Below are 16,026 nucleotides of genomic sequence, written 5' to 3' on the forward strand. Positions count from 1 at the left end.
GAGTCAACTGGAGGTTGGACTCGGGGTAACTACACATGTTCATTTGCCGATTGAATCAATTTGGTGTCAGGGCTGTATTGATTCAGGTGTGTAGTTTGGTACCATATTATTTGGTAGTTGAAGACAAATGGTTGCTAAAAGAAATTTTCGCCAAGGTGGAGATTTGTTAGGAAATTGGCTTAAATTCTTTTAGGTAGATTTCTTATTTTGTGTGGAAGTAACTAGTTTCCTAATTGGTTTTAGTTACTTGAAATAGTAGCCAAGAAATTCTATTTAGTTTAGGAAATAATATTTGTTTCCAATTTTATTTGATTTTTTGGCAGTAATGTTCCCTATAAATAGATGGGTTGGCATACCACACAAGGAGACACGAGGACACACAAGGGACACAAGAGGCATCATGTAGCCTTATACATGGGGTGTGAGAGAGGGTTCTTGGGAGATGAGAGATGGTATACAAGGGTTGGGTTTGGGTTCAAGTTGTATTATTGTATAGGGTTTTCCTCTCATAATAAAGAACAGGTTTCTCTCCGTGGATGTAGGCTCAATGGTGAAGCCGAACCACGTTAAATATTGTGTGTCATTTATCTTTCATGCTTGTGACTTGTTTCTCATTAAATTGTTGTGTACTTGATATCTCCATAGTTGTTATTCCGCGCCTGGATCCCAACATTCCTAATCTCTATAAGAGGAGAGAATTAGAATTTCACGTTCACAAATATAACATTTGAAAAGTATTTTCGATAGATTAATACCCCACACAGAAAAAAGCATAATCAATCATTCGGGGTTGCTCCATGCATCACCACCCCTCAGCTACCATATAAACACGGATTGTTGGAGCGGGCTCAAATCCCTGAATATATACATACCTGATTCAAAAAAAAATCCAAGTTTGTTGAACAATCTGCCTAACCAGTATTATAACTATACCATCAGGAGCATCAGGGAACTCTACACACACACACACACAGAGAGAGTAAAATGGCTTTCAAATTAAGCAAACAGTTGGAAGTTACTTTGCCTCCCAAGTAACTTGGGAGACAAATGAAAAGTTTTCAACGCTTAAAGAAGAAAGAAAAAGGGCTGCAATTTTTATGGCCCGGCCTTAAAAGACCAAGCTTATCATTCAGGTGCAAAGAGGAAAGTGATCACTCAGCTTTGTTTTTGGATCTTAAAGTAACTATTGGGAGGTAATTAGGTAAAGCATAAACCTTTTTCCTCTGATTCCTACGACCAGTTCTCCTAAAGCAACCAACTTTCATGGGTTTCAATAATTTGTGTACAACGATCAAATTTAGCAGCCTAGCCAGCGCCCATCCTGTAAGGCATTTGCTTTTTTCATAATGGGCGAGCTGCTGTCTCTTCCTTTCTTTTGACTTTCATTGGGAAAAGAGCGCCTACTGGAACTTCTATCTATCTAATGATTCTTTTTATCGCCAAGTTCCTAGTGGGGATCGAAATAAGATTAAAGTTAAAAAAAATAATAATAATAAATTGAAGCATTCTCTGAAGGAAGAAAGAGAGTTTTTATCTAGTAACTAAGGTTAAAATTCCAAAAATTTAGAGGTTTAAATCCACTTCTTCCTTCCGTTTTTTTTTTTTTTTGGTTTAAATCCCATCGTTCTCCTATCTTTTTTTTTTTGGGGGGGGGGGGGGGGGGAGTAAGAAAGAGACAAAGAGTAGCTTACTTACACGAGCAACCCAATTATCGCTTAAGGCGGAATTCTTCTCAAGGTCATCAGGCTAATTAATGGCAATTAACCGGAAATTTAGCCACCCAACGCTATCAGAATTATGTTGATGTGACGTCTCGTATCTGAACTAACACCCTTTTATTAACTCCATCGGAAAAATCTGTTTTCCGGTAACTTTGCATGATTGAATTCAGATTACTAGGCAAGTTTCATTTTGTATGGGACTGGCTAACCTAAAATCACACACACGGGGGCAATCTGTTCGTTGATTCCACTCCATATGCATAATAAATAAACCAGCCCCGCCCGCCTTTTCAAAGTTCTACTAACAGACTTGGATTCTTGGAATGAGTTCTGTAATCTTTACCTTCTTTTCTGTTTTCCATTTGTAAAATAGCGCAGGTAATTCCGGGTTCCAACTCCTCAGATGAAGATCATGAAAGGTGCCTGCGTGCGTTTTCTTTGACAAAACGGAATCTAGCAGTTCATTGGTCCCCCTCACAACTCCATAAGATGATGCTACCGTTTTATAATAGAGAGGTTTCTTGAAAAATAATGGTAGAATCATCAAGGAAAAGCGACTTTTGGCTTGTAATTAGTTACCGGGTCGCTAGAACCATACCAAATACCTCCTCTCCTCCACCTGCTCCAAAGTCCAACCACCCCTTCCTTCTACCTCCACTAAACCACAACATCCATAGATCTAGATGATGGAGCTGCTAATCCACTCTCAGATGAAGAGCATTTGTCAAAATCAGTGAAACTTTATATCATTGCCCCAATCAACTAGAGTCGTATCTGCTTCAATTCACTGAAAGTGAACCAATTAAAGATACAAAATATATAGCCGCCAATCCTAGCTGTATTGGGTGGGGTTTGGACTGTCATCTTCATGTTTGACATGTACCCTCTTGCTTCAACGTCTATTTCGCCCTGTCTTTAGTTCTCGGCATCTTTAAAATCACACAACTTTCTCTCATTAATCCCCACGGGGGAGGAATTCAGAACTCAGAACTCCATCTGGAATATATTGTCTGAATCTCTCAACCGACAAAGGGGAAATGAAGAACAATCTCAGCAGCAGCACGAAGCTTATCCTCCTCCATCCTTACATCCAAAAGCAGGGCAGCTCCAATAGGCTATGGCTTCTTGCATTCATTTCATTCTTCACTCTGGCCTTCCTTCTCACCCTGATTTACACCAGGGAATCCATCACAGCTACAACAGCTGCGGCTGCCTCGGCTACAACTGGCTCCAGCATTAATCTTCCGCTGTCGAGTTCCGTCGTGAGGGCGCTTGTTCACTATGCTTCCAACTCCAACAACACCGATCACATGTCCCACACCGACATCAAACAGATATCCGATGTCCTCCAGAAATGCCGGAGCCCGTGTAATTTCCTGGTGTTCGGCCTGACTCCTGAAACCCTTCTCTGGAAAGCCCTGAATCACAACGGGAGAACAGTATTCATCGATGAGAATCGGTACTACGCTGCGTACATTGAAGAAAAATACCCAGAAGTCGAGGCCTACGACGTGCAGTACACTACCAAAATAACAGAAGCGAATGAATTGATTGCAGCAGTGAAGGAACAAGTTATGAATGAATGCAGGCCGGTGCAAAATCTCCTATTTTCCGAGTGCAAGCTCGGGCTGAATGATCTGCCTAATCAATTTTACGAAGTTGATTGGGATGTTATTTTGGTAGACGGGCCTCGAGGGTACTGGCCAGAAGCGCCTGGCCGGATGTCGGCCATCTTCACGGCAGGTGTTCTGGCTAGGAGCAAAAAAGGCGGGAATACAAAAACGCATATTTTTGTGCATGATTTCAATCAAAAGGTGGACAGAACCACCAGTTATGAGTACTTATGCAAGGAAAATTTGGTGAAATCCAAAGATATGCTCGGACATTTTGTCCTGGAAAGAGCGGATGCGAATGTTTTTCAGTTCTGTCGCAGCAATTACACCTCATCACCAGCTTCTTCATCATCATCGTCGTCGTCGTCGTCGTCGTCGTCATCTTAGTTGGTAATGTGCGTGTCAACACAAATAAGTTTAGTCCTTTGCCAATGATCAGGAGGCGAACAATTAGATTACTCCTATTTATCCATCTTTCAAATTTTGACATTTTGCTCGCTCCACCAGCTGCTGCTGTTGGTTGCATGTAAAATAAAATTTTTTTTTTTTGGGTTTTTGGCATGTAAAATGTTAATTGTTTGTGTTATAATTTTCATATGCAACCTGAAAACTTGAAAGGAATCAACAATTTGAGTCGTGTCGTGGAAGTTTTAATTTCTGCTCGAGGAAGATAAAAACTTGGAAACTACTAAAGTGCTGCCTGGATTGGCATACAGATTACTATTATTCTGTACCTAATCCATTGATATCCTATATATTACTCTACAATCTCTGGGGAGAAGGTGCGGCAGTACGTTAGAGAAGTACCTGCAATTTGTTCAAAATAGACATTTTGTGAACAAAATGTCTATTTTGAACAAATCGCAGGTACTATATATATATATAAGGTTCAAGGAATACTATAAGCTCTGTTTGGATTGGTCATTTTTTGAAAAACAACCTCAAAAACATCAAAAACAACTTTAAAAAAAAACCAAAAACATAAAAAAAAAAAAAAGCAACATCAAAAATATAAAAAACAACTTCAAAAATATAAAAAATAACCTCAAAAAACACCAAAAACACAAAAAAATAACCTAAAAAATAACCTCATTTACAGCAAAAAGTTTTTTACTTACGTTGCTACAGTAAAATATTTCAAAACTACCTCCAAAAACAGCCAATCCAAATGGAGTCATAATCCTTTGAGAAGGGAAGGGGAAGGGGTAGGGTTGAGATTTAAAACCAATGACTTAAAAGTTCAACTTGGAAGACATTAATTTCTGGGCTTTTTTTTTTAACGTTCCAGTACCGCCAAGGGCCCAAACTGCCATTCCATTTCCATTCAGAGCCTAATTGCTTCTTAAAAACATGTGATGGGATTCCTACATGTTGTTGAAGTTGAGTCGAGCAATTCTTTTTGTGAGGCTACATTTCAATTTGAATACCTCAAAATTTGGATTCGATTCAATTCTTTTACAAGATGTCCAGAATACTCTGGAATCTCAATCCAATAGAATGATATAGTTACTCCAGTGGATTTATCCCTCGTGAATAAAAATGGGGAACTGATTTTCTAATACCAATGGGCACTAGGTTAGCAAAGAATCATAAATATTGATCCTTTTTTGTAACTACGCTAATATTGGGTGACATAACAAATTTTATTTTTAAGTAGGCTCAATTTAGAAATGCCGTTTACCCTCACGAGGAATAAGTAAATCTCTTTAATTCTTCTCTTCCACCAAGTGTGTGTGTGAGAGAGAGAGAGAGAGGACTTAAAAGAGTTGTTTTTCAAAAAAAAAAAAATTGAAAGAGTTAATTAAAAGTTTGGGGCCTTGGTTTTGGGGGGTGTTTGGGGGGAGGGGGAAAGGTCGGGGGTTAAAGTGAAATTACACATAGTTATTATGTGACAAGTGCGAAGCTGCAGGCCGCAACGTTATCATAATGGCATGTGTTGCCAATGATCAAGTGACGATGTTTACTCGGTTGGCATCTTTCTCCTTGAGTTGTAGTCGGGGGATAGAAAAGAGAACCACAGAGCTCCAACAACACCATCGCAATGACCACCGACTTTAAAACCCTCCCCCTTATAGGTAACAAATTTCTTTCACAAAACCCAAGAATTCTTTTCCCGTCATTTTCTTTTTGCCATTTGTTGCATAATTTCTTCACTATAGTTAGCCACCCTGCAAAGATAAGGAGATTAAAGAAAAAACATGACCATGGTTTCTTTCCTAATAGTTTTCTTTTATGCAGTTTCTTTCCTAAGTTGAGGAACACAGAACAAAAGTGGCAGGGAAAAAGCTAATTATGTTATAGTAGTTTAGTTACGTTGATTGGATTCAGGGAACGGGAATACTCAGTCGTTTTCCGGCTTCGTTACCCTGGGAGGAAAAAGGATCTTGACTGTTGTATTTATCTGTAATTGTCAGCGCAAGGTTTTGAATATCCAAATTGCTATTTTGGTCTCTTTTTGTTGCCATTGTTGAACATATCCCTGCTGAATATTTTACGATTTCACTTAAAGGGAAATTGTATTATCACCATTTAAAGTCCTAAAGTTTCAATTTCTGTCTCTAAAAAAAAAAAAAAACTCTTGGATGTTGGTCATAAAGGTCACGCTACTTGGTTGAGTACTACTAGTATATGAGAACTGACATTTGCTCGTCTAAGTTGTTTGCTTCTTCTGCTTCTTTGTTTGAATCTTGCCTAGATGTTAGTCCTCTTTTGGAGAAATGGGATGATCCAAGCATGGCTCAAGACAAAGGCGTGGCCGATGTTGTGCGACAGTTGGGTCAGGCATGTAAAGAAGCAGGATTTTTTTACGTGGTAATTTATTATGCTTAAATGACATTTTCGTGGTCTTTGACCATGCATACTTATAACAAGAAAGCATGTAGCATTTCTTGATTAAAGTATCGAGACACTTAGATTGTTCTACGCTGGTTTATTTTAGTGGCTTAGATGGCAACCAATTTTAGTTTACTGGCATACGAATGCAAAACTAGAACTGCTAGGGTTCATGAATTTAGGAGGCTGCATTACTAGTTGAATATTTTCATCTCTGTTTCTTACCTAGGCATGTAGGTAGAAGATGGTCCTGTTAGAGTTCATCTCCACCTGTTTGAACTGCTTCACAAGTATAATTTGATTTTTTTTGCGGTACTTTAGTTTTGAGTCACTCACAAGGTACTTGGAATACCTACAACCTCTTCTTTTCAACCTCTCTGCTTCTCATTCTGTCTACTAAGTGTTTGTATATACGCCTAAAGTTGACTTTGGATTGCACAGAAGGGCCATGGGATCCCTGATTCCCTTGTCAAAGAGGTCAGAAACATAGCACATAGATACTTTGATTTACCTTATGAGGAGAAAATCAAGATCAAACTCTCTGCAACAACTGGATACAGGTTTGCTTCTTGTGGAATGATTTGATATCTAGTAGGGTATATGTAGGGTCAATATTTTAGTTCCGATTCAGGCTTCATCCTTTTATTTCTTACTAGGATAACTTAACATTTTGATTGCAGAGGATATCAGCATGTTGGAGAAAATATAACCAAAGGAGTACCTGATATGCATGAAGCTATTGACGTAGGTTTTACTTTGCTCTAGGTCATACTATCATGGAGATTATTCTATATATGTACTTTGTCTTGCTGAGTTTGAATTTTTGGTAATTACAAATTTTAATCTTTCATTAACCTTGTAAAACATATATTTACAAACCTTTGCTGGCTATAAATCTGGTAATCTATCTGTAGAATGAAGGGCCTTGTGAACACTCAATCGGTCCTGCCAATGCGTGTGCAAGTTCAAGCTGAGTTGAATTTGCCTGCCTAACTGTACCTTATTAAGGCTTTCTGTGCTGGGGACTTTATCTTACACCTGCTGTTCTAGATGTTATTTGGACATGTTTTTATCATAGTGAAAAACCAAATAAACACTGCCATGGGAAAGAACTGGGGATGCTTGGGTTCGAATATTCCTTGACAACAAGCTGTTACCGACTTAATGCGTCGTACTAAGTTTATATGATAATTCCAGGGTCATTTTTTGAAATTAGTGAAGGAGAGGGACATGCTGAAGCCATTAGGCATCATACATATGCTGCATCTGTTGTACATAGTGTCTTCATGAATTCAACATCTCAAAGTACGCATTATCTTTCCTTTCTAACATTTTTATGCGGAAAATTATGTTTTCTGTATTCATGAATCAAATAAAACTCGCTCCTCAATTACATGAATAATGAGACTAAAACTGAAATGAAGCTAGATGTTTTCTTCTGCTTCTTAGTTCTGGAAAATTTTAGAATAATATAAACTGTATCTTTTTTTGTTTATTTTCAACCTCTATATTTCTCATTTTCCTTTTTTTTTTTTGTTTTGGAGAATATCTGTGGTGATCACAATGATATAGTGAACTATATTTTGTAGCTTTATATTTTGCAAGCAAAGAATATGGATGTGGTTCGTGTTAGCTTATATGCTATCATTATGCTCTTGTAGCTCTTGCAGCTTTCCTCATCAATTTAATCCTCCAGATCATTTTCAGTCTTTTGCTTTTGGATAACAGTGCTATAAAGAAGTCAAAAAAGGAATGTATGGAGCTCTTGGTGAAACTATGCAAGGTTCTAATATATGGTATGTGAGAAGCCAAACTGTTGTCTTTTATGGATATGGCATGAAGTTGAAACACCATTGAGGGTTACAAGTGCTTATCCAAACAAGAAAGAAAGGGAAAAAGAAAAAAAAATTAAAAAAGGAACTCCACAACCTATCACAATTTACTCTCTCTCTCTCTCTCTCTCTCATCCAAAACCACAGGCACAACATTCTAGTATTCACATACTTGGTAAGCTTGTTATTTTTCTGGAAGAATTGAGTACTGCCTGCACATGGTAACAAGTATCTTTCCTGGTGTGAATGACATATTGTTACCTTCTGTAGGCCAAGTCATCCGCCGAATTTCAAAAAATTGATGGAGGAGTATGTCAACCTTTGCACAGGTGCATTTTGAGTGAAATTATATACCATTAGCTGGGTTACTGCTTTATCTCTGACTCCAGTCCAGTGAATCTGACTTGAAAGCTAAATGTCGACAGAGCTGTCTAGAAAAATTATGCGGGGAATAGCTCTGGCATTGGGTGGATCACCAGTTGAATTTGAAGGGACAAGAGCCGGTGATCCATTTTGGGTGCTGCGTATAATTGGCTATCCTGGTGTCTCCCCTGCAAGTGGCCAAGACATGCCAAAAAATGATATTGGATGGTGAGATTGCTGAAGATGGATTTCATCTTCTTTTATTTCACTTCTAGCACTTGATTGATGTGATTTTGTGCTTCTTTATGTCTTTTATCCAAATGAATGCAGTGGAGCCCATACGGACTATGGTAAGATTCCCCATCCTTGTTTGGTGTAAGCATGAGGTGTTCCTATTTATACGTGAAGATGATCTGTTGTTCTATACCAGGTCTGCTGACGTTAGTCAATCAAGATGATGGTATTACTGCTCTTCAGGTATCGCCCTCCTGTCTACTTTCTTCTTTATTTGCCTTCATTTTTTAGCATTAGTGTGTATCCTGAAGTTCTTCGTGTTAAACTTGGGTCTGTTTCATTAGTTTCTGCTTGAAATATGCATGTTTCTCTGTGTTCCATTGACGCCACTCTGCACTCTTAAAACTTTCATTAGTTTCTGCTTGAAATATGCATGTTTCTCTGGTTATTCATTGTCACTACTCTGCACTCTTAAACTAGTCCCTTTGTAGGTAAAAAACGTTTCCGGAGAGTGGATATCAGCACCACCCATTCCTGGGACATTTGTTTGCAATATCGGTGACATGCTGAAGGTATGCATCTCAATAATTGATTCTCCAGTGGTTTTCATACTGTTATCCGATAACTGTTGTTAATATTTGGGAATCTTCAGATTCTATCCAATGGCCTTTATGAATCAACTTTGCATCGGGTGATTAGCAACTCTCCCACTTATCGGGTCTGCGTGGCCTACTTTTATGAGGTAATCCTCTCTCTTAATTTTCCTTTTTTATTTTGATTCAGCTTCTTAATCAATCTCCTTGGTTTTTTTCACATGAATAGCCAAACTATGATGCTGTAATAGAGCCATTGGATGCATGCGTAAAACAAACTGGTGGAACCACAAGGTTTGAAGTTGCTGTTTACAGTAAACACTTGGTCAGTAAAGTCCAGACAAATTTCATATACTGAGGAATGATTCTCCCCGTTATGTCTGTTTCGACTGAATCTCTCACATTCACGAATTTTGGGGATTTCATCTGTTAGCCGTTGAAAGAATGTACAATAATATCTGTGTTTATTGGAATAAGTTGTCGGTTGATTCAGTATGACATGACCTCATCAAGTTCTCGGAGTTTTTTGAACTCTGTACCTAGCTGATGCCCGTTTCTTTCATTTGGTCTTGCCTTGAATTGTGCAATTATGTTGGCGTATCAGTATTCATAAAGCACCTTCAACTTTGGAACATAAATATAAGCTGGTTGGCTTAGGCTTTAACTATATGTATTAATGACAGCGATGGTTTACTGTATACACTTGTAAAAAATTTCGCTTACGGAGGAAGATTTTTCTCCTCCAGCTTCTGACAACAAAATACATACACACACTAGTATTACAGCGTAATGATAAGGTAGGCATTCAGGCGGCTGGCTGCCGACACCGAAATTCACGAGCCGGGCTCTTTTAAAGCAGCATATGTCGGCGATGGAGGCCTTGCCCGCTTGGGCACATGATCGGATGCCTGTGGTGGGCCCTTAGAAACATTAATGCCGCAGGGCACGTAGTTGAGCGATTTCGGGTCCGGGCAAGTCCAGTGCTTTGAGAAGAAAGCCTTGCATTCCTCGGGGCTTCTTTGGCAAGGAAGGTCTAGAATGCAATTCATGGTTACGTTCAGGACTTTCTTCTCGATTAACTTCCTGCATTCTGGTCCGACTTGAGTGAAGTAATTGAACTTGAGGTCCAGTACCTCCAGGTCGCCCAGGATGCACAAGCTCTCTGGAACCGCCCCGTAGAATTGGTTGTACGACAAGTTCAGCTGCTGAATATCCTTCAAGCACCCGAATGATTGTGGAATGGGACCTGTCAATTGGTTTATGCTGACATCCACAATATGTGTTTTATTCAGAAACCCAATCTCACACGGTAGGCAACCGGAGAGGCTGTTGTTTAAGAAAAGAACCTCGAGGAGATTTCTGGAAGTTTGGCCAATGCTCCTGGGGATTGGGCCGGTTAATTCGTTGTTTGCAAAGGTGAGATAGAGTACAGGGGTTTGGCCAAGATTGTCGGGGATGTTTCCGCAGAATGCGTTGTTGTTGAGGAAGAGCACGTCCAGGTCTAGTGTGAAGGCTTGAGGCGGGATTGTCCCCGTTAACTGGTTGAACCTGACGTCCAGGTATGTCAAGTTGGTTGCCCCTAGGGCTGCAGCGGGGAAAGCTCCTACGAGCTTGTTGTTGCTCAGGTCGAACTCGAAGAAGTTTGGAAGTTTGGATATTCCAAAGGGAATGTCACCTGTGAAGTTGTTGGAGTTGACATGGAAGATTACCAGGTCCTTGAGATCTTCAATGAAGTCTGTTGCAACGAGTGGGCAGCCAGGTCCGCCGTTAAAGTTGTAGCCATTGAAATTGACGCCAACGACTCTAAACTTGTTGTCTTTGGTGCTTCTGTCGCATACGAAGCCTTTGTATTTGGAATTGTCGAAACAGATGCGCTTGCCCGTCCAGGTTTTGGTGATGCCAAAAGGGTCGTACTTTATTCTCCTTTTGAACCTTTGGATTACTTGGATGGCCATTTTTAGTTCCTTGGAAAGAGTAAATGGAGGGGGCGGTGGCGGTGGAGGTGGTGGACAGGGAGGAGGGGGCGGAGGTGGTGGTGGTGGCGGCGGCGGGGGTGGTGGTGGACAGGGAGGAGGGGGTGGTGGCGACGGGGGTGGCGGTGGTGGCGGTGGTGGCGGCGGTGGGGGTGGTGGTGGACAAGGAGGAGGGGGCGGTGGCGACGGGGGTGGAGGACAGGGCGGAGGTGGTGGAGGTGGACAGGGTGGAGGGGGGGGTGGAGGCGGAGGCGGAGGCGGTGGACACTTGGCCTTGGGGGGATGCATTGGAGGATATGCGGGCTTTGGAGGGGGAGGGGGAGGGGGCTGTGGGCAATGTTGGCATTCTCCATTGTCAGGAGGGTAGGCAGGGGAATAGGGAGGACTGCCACCCCCTATGACGATTTGGAGTGTTTCCCTGTTGATGGGGGTAGTTGGTGGAGTACCATTACCAACGACTTGATAAAACCAGCAAGAGTGCAGGATAACAAAGAAGACAAGAAGAGGAAATGTGAGTGAGAAAGTGCTCTCCCTCTCCATATTCCAACACTTCTGATGATTGAACCAGGAAGAAGGCACAACGTATATATAATATGCTGATGGGGAGGGAATGGAGGACCCAATGATCGGTGAGGTTTAATGCGGGTGGTTCAGTGATTTGATCCATACTGCCAATAAAGAGGCTTAATGCGGGTCCTTCAATAAAGAGGTTTAATGCATTCTCCATATTCCATTTTCTGTTGTTTTGGGCACCATGAGTGGGGAGGCGTCCTCATGCAATATGTAGATTCTTTCACATACATACATAAATTTAAAAAAAAAAAAAAAAAAGATCGAAAAGATAAATAATATGTTAAAAAATGTGTTTATAATAATACAAGTAAATAATTTTTTGATAAATAAGCATTTTTAATCGTAAAATGCCATTTCTGCAATTGTGATCTACTCTCAGATAGTATTGGATTTTTATTTGTAGCAAGGTAGGCCACCAAAGTGACATCAGCCGTTTCAAATGCTAAGGTTATGTTTGGATTGCATGAAAAATGACTGTAGCGATTTGATATATGTGAGGGAAAAAGGTGATAGGGAAATGTGATCACGGAAAACGATAATATTTTCCGACGAAAACCTTCAATCCAAGCAAGGCCTAAGTTCTCCGCTTTTTCTTTATTAAAAAAGGTAGGCCGTCTTTTATTCTTTCTATTTTCTTTTCTGCTTTAACGTGAAGAGTGTCTTTTTTTTTTTTTTTCAAAAGCTTGATTTTGATTGTAAACCTGCCCACCCGTTCCGAAAATATTTAAGATTTACCGGAAAAAAAAAATAAAAACTACAACTCATTAGCTACAGCTATCTTTACTCCGATCTACTTAGAAATAAGAACGACACTTTCACTTAAAAAAAAAAAAAAAGAAAAAAGAAAGAATAATACGTCGATAACACGACGCACTTAGCTAGCACCTGCAACGGCTGTGAATCCGTTCCCTTTCAAAACCAAAAAGTCAGTTGCCCCAGCGCTCCGCTTTCACAAAAGGCAATACCTACACAAACGGCGCAGCAAGTAGGGGATAGTAACCAGTAGGACAAAACTTCGCATGATTGACCTTTCAACGAGGATCTGTCCTCTTACTATTATTTCCCTCCCAATGCAATTCCGGAGGAGCCATCCCAATCGTCAATACATCCTACTTCCAATCTTGTGCATGTGCACTTCCTCCTTGATGGCCTACTGTGTCGCAGTTGACGTGTGCATCCCCATTCGTCTATTCTCACCGGCATAAACATTTTACACTCAATTTTGTATCTGCACTAACAAACTGTTCCCCTAATATATCTTTACAGGCTACTCAGATGCCAAGGAAAATTAAATATCTTCAAGAGGGAACAATAGGTTCCACTCTGCCTTTCCCACAGTTCTATAACTGCCCTTTTTTGCTGTCTTCTCTGGACGAGTTCTATTTTCATTCCATCTTTTACTATTTTAATGCAAACTTGGGCCAAAAAAAAAAGGGGTTCATGAATCCACCAAGTTAAGGTATTTAAATTTTCTGGCACAATTTCACCACCAAAGTATTCCTTTAAAATTCCTAAAGCTTTGCCTTCAACAATGATGACCATCCAATCTGCAGCCTATGTCAGATAGTGAAGCAGCAAAAAGATAAAAGAGGAAAGTAGAAAACAAGGCAGCTAAACGTGATGCATGAAATTTCAACTGTCAGTGGCACTCGTATGGTTTCTAACTTGTCCGACACTGGCGCGCACAGTTTTGCTAACACACTAGATTTTACTGCACTTTTGTCTACAAAGAGATGTCTAAATGCTACTGATAGGATAGACGAAAACCACTACTCTGCAAAAGGAAGGAAGATGGAACTTCATTATGATTACAAAGAGCGCTATGGTGAGAAAACTAAGCAATCTTTAACCAAATTCAATGAAGCCAAGAACAGAATGACACTGAGGAAGCATATAGTGAAACAGTGTTTCACACCGGCAAATGTCTAAGAAATGCAAAAGCTAATACAATCAACTCAGAACAAGTTACCCTTGGAAGGCACTATTACCTCACCAACAGCACTGATCAAGCAAATAAATTTCTTCATTAGCTTGCAACTCTTCAGGCGAAAGATTGTAAAAAATTTTAAGCTAAAGTGCTGATTACCAAGCAACAGAGTGAAGTACATTCATGATACTTTAGGACCATGATTAACAAAATTTTCCGGCTCAAAAGCCAAATAATGGCAGAAGAAGGATAAAGTAACTTCTCTTACCTCATCACATGTCACAGGAAGAATCAAGAGGTACACTGAGGTGTTGTAATCAACTCTCATGCTGTTAACCTCCTCATTCAACTACTTGGACATTACTTTCACTAGTAGCAAGCTAACAGCTATTGACTAGCAGTAGAAAGAATAACAGTGTAACTCAACCTCCTCAGACACCACTTTGGCAGAATTCTATACAACAGCAAGCCTCAAATATGAAATCTCTTCCAGGACCATAAATCTCATGTCGCAAATCCATTTGCAGATACCCTCTCCACTCTGCTATCCTTCACATAGAGTGGTATCCTCACACCAAGATCCCTAAGTCGATTAACCACGTCGTAGAGAAACTCAAATGTGAGTTTTGATTGTGCATTAAGGTCATCTCTTACAGTTGGATGCACCCTGAACCAATCTCCTAGCATCTTATGCACATGGGAACGAATCATTCTCCATGGCACTGGATAACTCTCACAAAACTTTAAATATTCAACTAGTAAATCCGCCTGGTCCAGCTTTCCATCTACACAGATATCATCACTTCCTGATACCCATTTGACAGTACGGTATCCAGCAAAAAGGGCTGGGTTTTCCAGCAGAGACTCAGCTGAAAGTACCCCCTCAACCCCAGTCTCTTCCAAACAGCTCTGCACATCTTCCATGTATCTTATATTCCCATTAGCCAGAACAGGGATTCTCATGACATCTCTAACAGCCTTGATGGCACTCCAATTGGCACGAAATTTCTTCCCATCTTTTTCATCCCTAGTTCGACCATGTACTGCCAAAAGAGCACAACCAGCATCTTCCAACATCTTGGCATAATTGATTGTGTCCTCAAAATTCGCGAAAAGTCGTATTTTGCAGGAGACTGGAACACTAAGGTTGTTTGCTAGTTTTTCTACCATAGATTTAACCAAAGGAAGATTGTCCATAAGGAAAGCTCCATAATTCCCTCGCCTAGCAATACGCTGCGGACATCTGCACGGATGGCAAATATACAACGCTTAACTAAGGCTACTTTCAACCAAACTCAACGAAAAGTGATTGTAATGATACAAGCTGACAGCAGGACAACTTCCAGATGCCAGTTACATGGAATTGCAAGGAAATTATACTCGAAAGAATTAGCCACGACAAAAAGTGAGCAATCAGTATAGTTAGAGTCAATATGGAAAAACTGTTCTAGAATACATGTACGAGCGAATATGGAGATAAATATGCAGCACTAGGTGCGATATCAGCTTAATGAAAATGCCCGTTATGTCATTCATTACTGGAGTTCCTCTTTATACAGTAGTTAGCAATAGTAGCTAAACAAGGAAGGAAAAACATGGGTAGAAGGCATTACCCCAAATTGATGTCTACATAATCGCAGTAGGGTTCTACTCTCCGCGCAGCCTCCAACAATATATCTGGATCATTCGCACAAAATTGCACAAATAGCGGACGGTCCTCCTGTCATTATTTCTCAGCAAACTTCTCCTTAATGAAATTCAAAACTATACAACTTCACAGACTAAGTAACACGAAGCATAAGACAAGTAACTAAAAACAAGACCCGAAATTACCTTGCAGGTGGTAAATTCTTGAGAGCGGTACTTTTCAGTTTCGGTAAAAATACGAGAGTGAAGCATAGGGGTATAAGCAGCTTGAGCTCCGTACTTGCGGCAAAGCATGCGGAAGGGGAGCTCGGAGTTGTCGACCATGGGGGCCACTATGAACTTAGGTTGCCCAAGCTTCTTCCAGTGTGCCCAGGCTCTCTCGATCCGCGACTCTCTGCTCAGGTACCCGTTTGGATTTGGGGCCGGGAGGCCGTCCAAATGGGCTGTCTCTCCTTCTGGTTCTCCTTGTGGTTCGGAACACAGGCGGTCGTCGTCGTCGCCGCCGTCTTGGTTGACGGCGACGTTGCAGTTTGACGATGAAGAGGAAGTTAGGTTTTGGATGGCCATCAAGTTATACGATGAATTGGGCGGCTGTGAGCAAATACTACGTGTGGCGCAGAGTGGCTTCCTAATAAATCTCATAAGGAGGCGATGAAGGCTGGGGAGGGTACGCAGCCCATGACCACCCTGGAAGTTCGCAACGGATCTCCTATCCCGT

At 40.7% G+C, this 16,026-nt stretch overlaps 4 protein-coding genes across 5 annotated transcripts; 2 read left to right on the plus strand and 2 right to left on the minus strand.

The window, feature by feature from the left end:
* The first annotated feature begins 2,282 nt into the window (after nucleotides 1-2,282).
* Nucleotides 2,283-3,981, plus strand: LOC113698113 (protein IRX15-LIKE-like). Its single transcript, XM_027217809.2, has one exon. It carries the CDS (start codon nucleotides 2,759-2,761, stop codon nucleotides 3,719-3,721), a length of 963 nt encoding a protein of 320 aa, XP_027073610.1. The 5' UTR covers nucleotides 2,283-2,758; the 3' UTR covers nucleotides 3,722-3,981.
* A 1,280-nt stretch (nucleotides 3,982-5,261) lies between these two features.
* On the plus strand, nucleotides 5,262-9,719 carry LOC113699084 (homoarginine-6-hydroxylase 2-ODD-C23-like). 2 transcript variants are annotated; one of them, XM_027219173.2, is made up of 12 exons: nucleotides 5,262-5,409; nucleotides 6,030-6,145; nucleotides 6,608-6,726; nucleotides 6,847-6,910; nucleotides 7,895-7,962; nucleotides 8,269-8,327; nucleotides 8,424-8,589; nucleotides 8,692-8,711; nucleotides 8,792-8,838; nucleotides 9,087-9,167; nucleotides 9,248-9,337; nucleotides 9,418-9,719. In XM_027219173.2, exons 1-12 carry the CDS (start codon nucleotides 5,376-5,378, stop codon nucleotides 9,544-9,546), a joined length of 993 nt encoding a protein of 330 aa, XP_027074974.1. In that variant the 5' UTR covers nucleotides 5,262-5,375; the 3' UTR covers nucleotides 9,547-9,719. The 2 variants fall into 2 exon arrangements, with proteins under 2 accessions (XP_027074974.1, XP_027074975.1); XM_027219174.2 differs by having other exon boundaries at nucleotides 6,030-6,115.
* A 122-nt stretch (nucleotides 9,720-9,841) lies between these two features.
* Nucleotides 9,842-11,766, minus strand: LOC113698929 (uncharacterized protein At4g06744-like). The gene has a single exon (XM_027218907.2). It carries the CDS (start codon nucleotides 11,699-11,701, stop codon nucleotides 10,022-10,024), a length of 1,680 nt encoding a protein of 559 aa, XP_027074708.1. The 5' UTR covers nucleotides 11,702-11,766; the 3' UTR covers nucleotides 9,842-10,021.
* Nucleotides 11,767-13,736: 1,970 nt separating this feature from the next.
* Nucleotides 13,737-16,026, minus strand: LOC113699083 (uncharacterized). The gene is made up of 3 exons (XM_027219172.2): nucleotides 15,495-16,026; nucleotides 15,275-15,381; nucleotides 13,737-14,904 (listed from the first exon to the last, which is right to left on the minus strand). The coding sequence occupies exons 1-3, from the start codon at nucleotides 15,948-15,950 to the stop codon at nucleotides 14,166-14,168; spliced, it is 1,302 nt and encodes a 433-aa protein (XP_027074973.1). The 5' UTR covers nucleotides 15,951-16,026; the 3' UTR covers nucleotides 13,737-14,165.

This window comes from Coffea arabica, chromosome 7c (assembly GCF_036785885.1).
Source record: "Coffea arabica cultivar ET-39 chromosome 7c, Coffea Arabica ET-39 HiFi, whole genome shotgun sequence".
In the NCBI taxonomy this organism is placed as follows: Eukaryota; Viridiplantae; Streptophyta; class Magnoliopsida; order Gentianales; family Rubiaceae; genus Coffea; species Coffea arabica.

Excerpts from the sequence above, each read along its gene's own strand:
- LOC113698113 (XM_027217809.2), top strand. The coding sequence starts at position 2,759 with ATGAAGAACAATCTCAGCAGCAGCACGAAGCTTATCCTCCTCCATCCT.
- LOC113699084 (XM_027219173.2), top strand. The coding sequence starts at position 5,376 with ATGACCACCGACTTTAAAACCCTCCCCCTTATAG. Across the intron at positions 5,410-6,029 it reads TAAAACCCTCCCCCTTATAG|ATGTTAGTCCTCTTTTGGAG; the intron begins GTAACAAATTTC and ends AATCTTGCCTAG. Across the intron at positions 8,839-9,086 it reads ATGGTATTACTGCTCTTCAG|GTAAAAAACGTTTCCGGAGA; the intron begins GTATCGCCCTCC and ends GTCCCTTTGTAG.
- LOC113699083 (XM_027219172.2), bottom strand. The coding sequence starts at position 15,950 with ATGAGATTTATTAGGAAGCCACTCTGCGCCACACGTAGTATTTGCTCA. Across the intron at positions 15,382-15,494 it reads AAGAATTTACCACCTGCAAG|GAGGACCGTCCGCTATTTGT; the intron begins GTAATTTCGGGT and ends AAATAATGACAG. Across the intron at positions 14,905-15,274 it reads TATGTAGACATCAATTTGGG|ATGTCCGCAGCGTATTGCTA; the intron begins GTAATGCCTTCT and ends CCATCCGTGCAG.
- LOC113698929 (XM_027218907.2), bottom strand. The coding sequence starts at position 11,701 with ATGGAGAGGGAGAGCACTTTCTCACTCACATTTCCTCTTCTTGTCTTC.